General features: G+C 34.2%; 2 protein-coding genes across 6 annotated transcripts; both read right to left on the bottom strand.

The window, feature by feature from the left end:
- Nucleotides 1-3,000: 3,000 nt before the first annotated feature.
- On the bottom strand, nucleotides 3,001-3,525 carry LOC114188355 (probable 3-hydroxyisobutyrate dehydrogenase-like 1, mitochondrial). The gene has a single exon (XM_028076949.1). The coding sequence runs from the start codon at nucleotides 3,523-3,525 to the stop codon at nucleotides 3,001-3,003; it is 525 nt and encodes a 174-aa protein (XP_027932750.1).
- Nucleotides 3,526-6,276: 2,751 nt separating this feature from the next.
- Nucleotides 6,277-9,200, bottom strand: LOC114187390. Of its 5 annotated transcripts, none has more exons than XM_028075636.1 (7): nucleotides 9,091-9,200; nucleotides 8,714-8,806; nucleotides 7,879-7,998; nucleotides 7,673-7,751; nucleotides 7,303-7,389; nucleotides 7,027-7,089; nucleotides 6,277-6,751 (listed from the first exon to the last, which is right to left on the bottom strand). In XM_028075636.1, exons 2-7 carry the CDS (start codon nucleotides 8,767-8,769, stop codon nucleotides 6,674-6,676), a joined length of 483 nt encoding a protein of 160 aa, XP_027931437.1. In that variant the 5' UTR covers nucleotides 8,770-8,806; nucleotides 9,091-9,200; the 3' UTR covers nucleotides 6,277-6,673. The 5 variants fall into 5 exon arrangements, with proteins under 5 accessions (XP_027931437.1, XP_027931438.1, XP_027931441.1 ...); XM_028075637.1 differs by having other exon boundaries at nucleotides 9,095-9,175; XM_028075640.1 differs by lacking the exon at nucleotides 9,091-9,200 and adding an exon at nucleotides 8,929-9,049.
- Between the last annotated feature and the right edge of the window lie 665 nt (nucleotides 9,201-9,865).

Genomic DNA, 9,865 nt, shown 5'->3' on the forward strand with positions numbered 1-9,865 from the left:
TCGTATAACAAAGTGCATCATTCAACTAATAAATAAATTTGAAAAAGTTAAGACTAGATTTATTGGAAAGAAAGAGAGAATGATATATTGAGAAGCTCTTATCAACAATATTCTTATTTAGTGAATATAAATGATTTCAATGAATTAGAGATTAATTTAATGACTGGAATTAGTTACTAATTTAGTTACTGATTTCAATGACTAAATTAGTAACCAAGTTGAGTAGCTAAAAATTTGGTTACTAAATTAGTCATTAAATTGAAAAAAAAAATTGTCACTCATTTAGTCACTAAATTCAGTCACCATGTATTATTTTTTTAATAATAGTGACTGATTTAGTCGCTAATTTTTTATGACTTAGAATTCAAATACCAAATTGGTCACTAATTTACAAAATAAATCTGGTCACTAATTTAGTCACTTATAATGACCAATATTTTTTGTCGCTAAAATTGGTCACAATTTCATGTTTTTCTTGTAATGAAATTATACACTTTTTAAAATATCAATTTAATTACTTGATATCAGCAAGTAACATGGTTGGCTTTTTATAAAATATTTGATAATTTTATATGTAATTTTAGTTTCAATAACGTTCCTAATTATTAGAGTTACATTGTTAATCATATAATCGCAAAACTGATATTTAAGCATAAGAAGTATGTAAGTATATATTATGTATTTATAGTCTTCCATACAAAATTAAATGTAGTTTTTCAAAATCAAAACTCCATAAAAAAGTGTGTGGAATATACACAATACAAAAAATATATACGTATTAAGTTATTAATCCCTACACAGTTCATAAGTTGTCTCATTGTTGTCCTTCTTTTCTACTTACACTATCCTTTGCTCACATATATATACATTAAATCAAGATTTTCAAAATCCTCCTTTAAATTAGTTAATTCTATCTCTAGCTGATTAACTTTGTTTTTTAGCCAGTTATTTAATCCTTTTAATTGATTATTTATGACAACATTCCTATTTGATTCATCATGCAATTCCTCAATCATTCTTATCTTTTAAGGACAAAAAACTTGCCTAACTTGATGATGATGATGACTCATAGCCAACCATGAGACACAAGTTTGCCTCCTCACTTTCTTCTTTGATGAACAACTACTTGTTGAATCATCATTATCACCCTCAAGCTATATATGCATGTTTCTCCTTGGACTTTTTTTCTTGTTTCCTATCAACACCTTTATCCTTGTTTTGGTTAAAGTTTGGGCCTTCCATCTTGATGTGTCCTTGTTTTCCAACACTATAACAAGTAAATTTAGGAGTACTATTGAATTCATTTGTTTTAGAACTATACCTCCTTTGAGTCTCTTTGTTACTTCTTCTCTTATGATACTTTACAACTTCTTGACAATGAGATTTAGATTTTTGTTTTCACTAAGCTCAATCACATTTTCATCTGACATATCATTCTTCTTGGTGCATGACTTCAAGGTAATGTTCTTTACTTTTTTCTCACTACTCTCTTGTCAATTTAGCCTATTCACTTCAATTTCATGTTCCCCAATGATAAGTGTCTAGTTTAAGTAAAATTGCATGTCATTTAGACATTTATCTTGTATGATGTTGATATAAATCTTATTAAAATAACCCCTTTTTTACTTTAATTACATTATAAGGAGTAGAGAAGTTATAAAAAGTCAAAACTGATATGTTTATGCTATATTTATAGGTAAAATGAAGGAAATTAAGAAGATGACACTAAGTGTCGTAAGGTAATTTCCTAAAGATTCAAATATGTGACTGATGCGGTTGAGCAATACAAATGATGTTGAGCGCCACAAAGGCGATGAAGGAAACCATCATGAGAGGAAAACCTCAAGCAACCATCTTTGAAAAGATCTGGAATATAACTTTTATAACCCAAGCCTAAAATGTGCAGCTTAAGCCATAAGATAGGTGGTTTGAAAAGATCTAGAATGAAACCTCTACGGCTAAGTGTCAAAGCTGGAGCTAGAGCAACACACTATCTTTCTATAAAAATAGTGCATGCCTCATTTATTTATATGTTGATCTTGTAGATCATTTTAGAGAGAGAAACTCCATAGAGAGCTTAGGTATATATTAGAAAATATTTTGTAATGATCATTATGAGCAACTAACTTCTTCCTAGTTAGGATTGGATGTAACTTCTAAACTCTTTGTACTGCACTTATTTTTATATATGTTATGTTCTTATTTTATGTGTTGGTTATTTGATTTGTTCTCATTGCTTTGGTAACTTGGCCAATCATCATACTTGATCAACATTAGATACAATAGGAACTGGTTTAATGTTTAGATCAAATCAAATCTCCTAATGTTTGGTCGGTACCATGGATGGATCTACAACTTTAGCTGGTTTAAAGAGTCTTGTTTGTTAATGCAATGGTTCCTCCATTTGGGTGGGAATTAGCCTACCTCTAGCACCCTTAGGTTCTAATACTACAAGAATGGGGTTAGAATTACAATTAAGAGTACTTCCAAGAACACTAAAATATAGAACATAACTTATAGATAATCAAGGGCAGTGCAACTGAGTGAAAGAAGTCAAGTTCAATCCCAACACCACCAGTGCAATAAGGGCTTTTTGCCCCGGTTATTTTCCGCATTTTGCCTCGGGTCTGGAACCGAGGCATATTGGGGCGAGGCCAAAAGGTAAACCTTTTGGCCTCGGTTATCACCCGAAGCCATAGACCCAGTTTTATGCCTCGGTTGTTTTGAAACCGGTGCCATATACACAACTTTCTGCCTCGGGTCAGTTAGGACCGAGGCCATAGGTAATAAATATTTTTTTTTAATTCAAATTTTCGCAGGCCACCATGCCAGACTGAACCTCACCCTTTTGCTCGCTCATGGCTGCTGTAGAGTTATCACAGCACATAACCAAAGAAGCAAAAACCTTAAACAAAACACAGCACACTTGTTCCACCTTAAGCATTCTACAACATCAGCATTTTATTTGGTTACATAGAACAGGGATTTTGATTCATTGATTCATTGACTCATCCCATTAATGTTCTGAATGACAGAGATAACCCCTTGCGTGCCAAGCTTCCCCTGTCCATTGGCCACCTGGTCCTCTGTAAACCCACCTGGTCGGAAATCCCCTTCGATCATTCTCTCCCCAAATATCTCCAACGCTTTAGAACCCGCAGCACCCTCTTTGATACCCTCCACGAACTGCTTCAAGTCCAACCCCGCGTGCTTGATCACCCTGCATTCAAACCAAAACACAAACTGCAGGAGAGTAGAACAACCCAAGATCACTCTATCTCCGCGACTTTCTCTCCCTCCATCTCCGCCGGTGCCGTTGGAGGTCTCCGCGACTTTCTCTCCCTCCATCTCCGCCGGTGCCGCCATTCCAACCTGCGATGCTCTCACCTGCCTCTCAGAAACGTTCCCGTTGGAGGTCTCCGCGACTTTCTCTCCCTCCATCTCCACCGGTGCCGCCATTCCAACCTGCGATGCTGTCGCCTGCCTCTCCTTCGCCGCCAAGCACGGCCTCGGCGTGCGCGCCATCGCGTTGGAAGTCGCCAACGCGGAAGTCGCTTTGATCTGCTCGTCCACGGAGGTCTCCACGACTAGGCGAAGGACCACGAGGCCATAGTTGGGGCGATCGGAGGCGTCGACGAGGGAGGATTCGACGCGGCGGCGGGGCTCGGGCGCCGATGACAGCGTGTGGAAGATTTTAGGGAAGGCTCGTGCTCGCAGAGAGAGAGAGAGAGAGGCGCTGGTGGTGCGGGGCGGAAGAAGGATTCGCGAATTTTGAACCCTAAATAAAGAGTATGGCTTCGGTTGTTAGAGGAACCGAAGCCATTGACCCCCTTTTGGCACTGGGTCTCCTTGGACTGAGGCCTATACCCCTGACTTTCAGCAACTTTTTGGCTTCGGGTCCTATTGGACCGAGGCCTATACCCCTCTTTGGCACCGGTTTTGAGCGAACCGGGGCCTATACCCCTCTTTGGCTTCAGGTATTTGGAGAACCGAGGCCTAAAACTTGACTCTAATAACAAAAATGCCACCGCGCCATTATATGCTTCGGTTTCTGGTCAACCGAGGCATATAAGGCGAGGTAAAATGGGAATTCTGCACTAGCACCTTAATCAATATCACTTATCTTTATCTATATTTAAACGTTTTTTCAAAACTGTCAAACCTTTATTATTGTTTTATTACAAACTTGATTAGATTATACATTACTATTTCAAACCAAATCCCTGTGGATATTACTTTGTTATGCTACAATTGAACCAACGCACTTGTTGGATAAGTTACACCCTTAACTAGGAGTCAACACCTAAGTTTTCCAAACAAGGCAACAATATTTGTTGTTGACAAATCTTTTGATTCTGAAATAGTTGTGACTTTAGGTTGTCAACTTTAATGAAGACACTTGAAGACCTTGATGTTTAACTCCGCTATGTCAAAGTCTTTTCCTAAGCCAATAAGATGGTTAACAATATGCGTGAACCTTTTCTATATATGTGTGATTTCTTTTGTAGGTACAGTTATATTAAATTATTTATTCATTTTTATTTTTTATTTTTATTGTATTAGTGATAATAATTAAATATATAAATATATAAATTTTGAATTTTGAATATATTATTTTGGCTCTTTAAAATTATTGGTTAAGATCTGCAAGTAGTGATACCATTGTTATGCCATTGTTGAAGATCACGACTAAAGACACAATTTTTTACTAGGTTATTACATAAGTAGAATTATGATGGAAGTGCATGGTTTTACAGCAATAGAACAGTATCATAAATTTTCAACAAAATAGAAGCATGATTTCGCTGTCTAAAAACAAAAAATACATGAACTAGGAACTAAAAGAGCATCGTATGTAATAATATTCATGGTATGAAAAGGTGAGTTTTCAACTACTGTTACTTAGTTGTTGAGCTTGAGAATGAGAGTTCAGCATTTGGGGTTAATTTAAATATTTAAGTAGATTTTGAAATAATATTTTTTTGAAAAAGGATTACGTACCAAACACGTTAGCATCATGCTATTATTACCTTATGTCAATTTTAGGTGTTAATATCATATTTGTTCTCAAGTTAGACCCTTTGGGTTAATAAACTTGGGTTTTTCTTAAATCATGTGGGGCAATTACTTCTGCACCCTACCAAAATTCTTATCACTTCCTAATAAACAGTTCCGGAATTTTTTTCCGGAAAGCAATTACCCTCTCCTATTAAGGAAATTATTTTCCGGAAGGAATTTTTATGAGGTGGAGAAAGAAATGTGATAAGGTGTAGAAAGCAACAGCCATCGTGTAGACCACTTAGTTGATAGTTAGAACCACTCGTCACTTTCAGTCCCCAAGTGTAAGGGATTGGCATATGAGCCAAAACTGCCTCCAAATACTGAAAAATATCCATGAAAGAAAACTGTTGAACGGTAAATCAATTTTCTGTTTTTCTAAAATATTAAATGTTGTCGAATAAGCTCCAGAAAAATAAGAAAAATTGAAATTGGTTCTTCAAATTTTCAATCCTTTTATGCAGAATTGTAAACTCAGATTATTTTCTTTTCTGTATATATATGTCGACATTATTGTTGCTTGACTAGAATTTTGCATGTAGTAATTGGATTATGCGATTGATAAGGATATTTTTTCTTTTATAGTTTTATAAACTGATCAGTTCATATTTATATATTTAATAGTAAAATTTTAATTGATTGTTGTGCTTAAAAGATTAATTAAATTGAGATTTTTTATAATTGAGTTTATTGAGCATAAAATACAAAAACATGTTAAAAATAACATTTTAGTTACATAAATTTTAGTTACATAAATTTTCTTTAGATATTTTGATGTGTGTTAGTGCAGTTGCGGGCGGCTAAGTTCAACTCATAGAGGTGTAAAAATAAATTGATTAAAGTTTAATGAGACATCAAAGATAAATCCAAAAATAAAAAATTATCAAAAATCACAAAAATTCAAGTCAAGCATTGCTTGAAGACGGCAAGAAAAACTTAAAAAAATGAAGAAGTTTGACGAAGCCAAAAAGAAGGATTGGGCAACAAAAATTGGACCTTTCGATTTTCTCTATCTTTTTCTAGAAGAAAGGTTTTGATAATTCATTGTATGAAGACACCAAGAAAAACTTGAAAAAGTGAAGATGTTTGGCTAAGCTAAAAAGAGGGATTGGACAACAAAAATTGGACCTTTCGGTTTCACTATATTTTCCAGAAGAATAGCTTTGATAAGAAACTAATGTAAAAAAATGGTATGAACTCTAAAAAGTTCAGAAAGACTTTTTATTCACAAATTACTATATAACCATTGCAATAATTTCTCACTCAATTTATAGAACACAAAAGAATATATCGCATCTGCAACTTTTAAGACAAACAGTTTATCTTGCTTCCCAAAGAAGGTTCTAGGATTCAAGTAGTTGATAGACAAATTAACAAATAGGGTTTGATGAGAAACGTCTTGTAGGTTCTATTGAAGAAGTTGGAGAACATAAACATGGAAATACTAAGATGCCACCACAAAGGAACAATGAGAAAAGCCCCTGACGAGGACTTAAACCAAATAATATTGGCCCTTAGCTGTGAACTTGTGATGATATACTGATAGATAAGATAGGTAGAGTATGATCAGGTGTTGCTCTTCAACATGCGAAACATAAAACTCTTCCGCTGGAACTTACTTTGAATCTGATGACCACATACCGTGTCGCTTGAAGAATTCTCTAAATCCATAAGCACTTAAATCGTAGTTGAACTGCAAGTGCATAAAATTAAATTGAAATTGGATAAAATATTACAACATCTCAGATGCAAGTGAGTGTATATCAGGCATGTACAAAATTTTGATAACTTTTCTAGTGACTTAATGGTGGATTACTAGACTTACTACCTATGTATCACTCACTATAAATATACGTTTGAGAAGACTTAAAAATTCAAAAACAATAATAATCAGTAATATGTATCAGTTAGCCTGAATAAGGATTCTCAAGGTGGCATCCAGACTTAATTTAAACAAAAACAACTTACAGGCAAGACTTTCACACTGTATTTAGTAATATTCGGATCAGCTACCCTTCCCTGTTTATCTGCCTGTATAGAGGAACACAAGTCTCAAATTACAAAAGGATTTACATGGGGTGGAAGTCAATGTACAGATTAACCTATGAATAGAAACCATATTACTGCTGCAGAATACATACATTCTGATCTACCATTCCATTAAAAGAAAATCTTATATAACTTTTCCAGTATGAAATTTATGCAATGAAGTGATGAGACACTGACAGGTAAGGAACACGATACCTGTGTTGGACTGTGAAATATTTCAATGAATGGATACTCCTTCTTTTGCCGAGTTATACAAAATCCAGGATATTTCGGGCATTCAACCTGCAAAGATACAGAACAAAACCTTTTCACCAATACACAATAGCATGCTACAGAGTGCACAGAAAATACGTAGCCCAAACCCAAGAAAAGAATAATAATCACGCAATAAAATACAAAGAAAGGAAAACTGACAAGATGAACTGTGCTGTGTGAGTATATGTGTTTGTGTTTTTGTAGTTATAGTTCAATCTAATAAGACAGTTGCTATGTTGCATCACGAGAGATGTTATTGATATGGTTGCCAAACGTTGCACGAGCACATTAATTATGAAAAACAACTTACACGCATAAATTTTACATGAGGATAAAACTCAACAGCAGCTTCTTCCAATACTTTGTCAAGATGTCGTGTGTAATTCCCCCTGCATTATCAAATAACGAGTAGTTATTAGTTATTACTAAATCTTTTCACTTTTCCTTCCACTAAAACTAAAGTCAAGTTCAAATAGGGAGAACCGAATAAGAATTCAGTAGCTAACTCCAGATCACCTGATAGTGAATGCAACAACCACAGGAAAACCTTCATGAAGAAGTGTGACAAACTCACGCTCAGATGTAAAATGAATAACCCTGGATGGTCCAAGATCCTTTGGATAACCAGTGTAGTACCTTTAGTTATCACAAAAATTCCAAGAAAATTAACATCTTATGGCAGAAAGAGAATCAGATAAGGCAGAACTATCCCATGAAAAGACATTACGAAAGTGGCCATAACAACACAACTATTTCTGGAGTTTATGCAAACTACAGTACTATAGTCAATCCCTACCGAACTTCGTTAGTAATATATGAAGATTTGAAATTAGCTTCCAAACATTTTTTGACATGATCGGAAAAATGATTAAATATATTTTTGGTATTTCAGTATCTTTACCAGTTCACGACTAAAATGTACTTGATAAAGATAAAATAAAGAGACAAAAACGAATTTTTCCATAAGCCGACAGATATTATTAAATGACTCGGTTATAGCACAATGAGTGCTCATTTGGCAGAAAGTACATCCACTCTCAAAAAACCCAAATAGACCTATATAATTCTCCTACCCAGAACTTTTTTTCTACTAAAACACAACCTATCAAGCAGTTTAATAGCATAAGTGTGCAAAGCTTCCCCCATGTTCCCGATGATGATAATATTATATTTTTAAGATAATAAAACATGATTTCAAGATCTGCTTTGAGAACAAAATTGTATTTTATTCTTGAAAATTTTATGAATCAAGTTACTATGACTACACTACACTATAAACATGATTAACAAAAATATGTCACATCCAGCAAGTTAACACTGGCAGTTAAGCATCATATGCACGAATTCATACTTGCAAGTTGAACGGAGATGACTGATCATCCGATCAAAAAACGATGGATCCTCCATTACACAGTGAATGCAACCAGGCTAAACTATCCAGTTCCTGCAAATAAATAAATACATGTTACAGACTACATTAATCCCATGTACCCTCGTATCCATATATAATAACTAACTAAAGTCATTGGTAAAAAAATTCTACGATGACCACAACTCCTTATATACAAGGATTCAGTTGAAGCATTTTATCGAACACCTAGCGAGCATGGCACTGAGTTTGTGAAACTCAGATATAAGGAAACGTAAGGAAAGAAAACAAAGTGAAATACAGAAACATGAGTTAAATGAATAATTGTCTGTGTTAATTTGAAATTTAAATTCTTATACCCACTGCGTCACTTTTCCACCACCCAAACAAGGAATTGGACTGTAGAGTAACCCCGATGAAAAGATTGTGCTTTTAGTTTTTATTTATTTCTGTTTTATGTTTTATTAAATGTCAAATTTGGGTCGGATTGGGCCTAGTAAAACTCAACGCAAGCTATCGTTCTAGGCTTTTTCTTTCAACATCCCAAGAACTTCTAACTGCGCACCCATTATTTTTAAATGATATTTTACCCTTTCGGAAATCTTCCAAAACAAGCTTCTTGGAATTTCTAGAACATGATTTCCACAATATAATTTTTGGAACTTCCCAGAATAAATTTTCTTGGACAGGATTCTGAAACATGTTTTCTGAACGCACTTACCAGAACACATAAAATACATTATAGAGTTTTTTGAAATATAATAGAATAACCTTTTAGATAAACTTTTCAGAATATACGTATTTTAGAACAAGGCTTATGAAATAAAATTTCAAGAATAAAAACTTTAGAAAATATATAATGTTTTCAAAATAAACTTTTCAGAACAAGTTTATCTTTTTCTTCCTTTTCTTAAAAATTTACAGTGACAACAAAGAATAAAGTTATAGTTGGAGACAACAATGTCGCAATGACAATAGCAATGTAGTGTAACAAGAGGATATTTTAATCCTTTTATTATTAATATTGGAGTGTAGGTGTCACAATCGAAATTGCGATGGGACAACGAATCAAAAAATAAATCATATTTAAAAAGAGATTTGAAGTTGTCACCATAGTTATTCTGGAAAACTATG

The sequence above is a fragment of the Vigna unguiculata genome, chromosome 6, assembly GCF_004118075.2.
Source record: "Vigna unguiculata cultivar IT97K-499-35 chromosome 6, ASM411807v1, whole genome shotgun sequence".
NCBI classification, from domain to species: Eukaryota; Viridiplantae; Streptophyta; class Magnoliopsida; order Fabales; family Fabaceae; genus Vigna; species Vigna unguiculata.

Coding starts and splice junctions, on each gene's coding strand:
- LOC114188355 (XM_028076949.1), bottom strand. CDS start 3,525: ATGGCGCGCACGCCGAGGCCGTGCTTGGCGGCGAAGGAGAGGCAGGCG.
- LOC114187390 (XM_028075636.1), bottom strand. CDS start 8,769: ATGGAGGATCCATCGTTTTTTGATCGGATGATCAGTCATCTCCGTTCA. Junction 7,999..8,713: donor CATCTCCGTTCAACTTGCAA/GTATGAATTCGT, acceptor TGATAACTAAAG/GTACTACACTGGTTATCCAA. Junction 7,390..7,672: donor CTCATGTAAAATTTATGCGT/GTAAGTTGTTTT, acceptor GTATCTTTGCAG/GTTGAATGCCCGAAATATCC.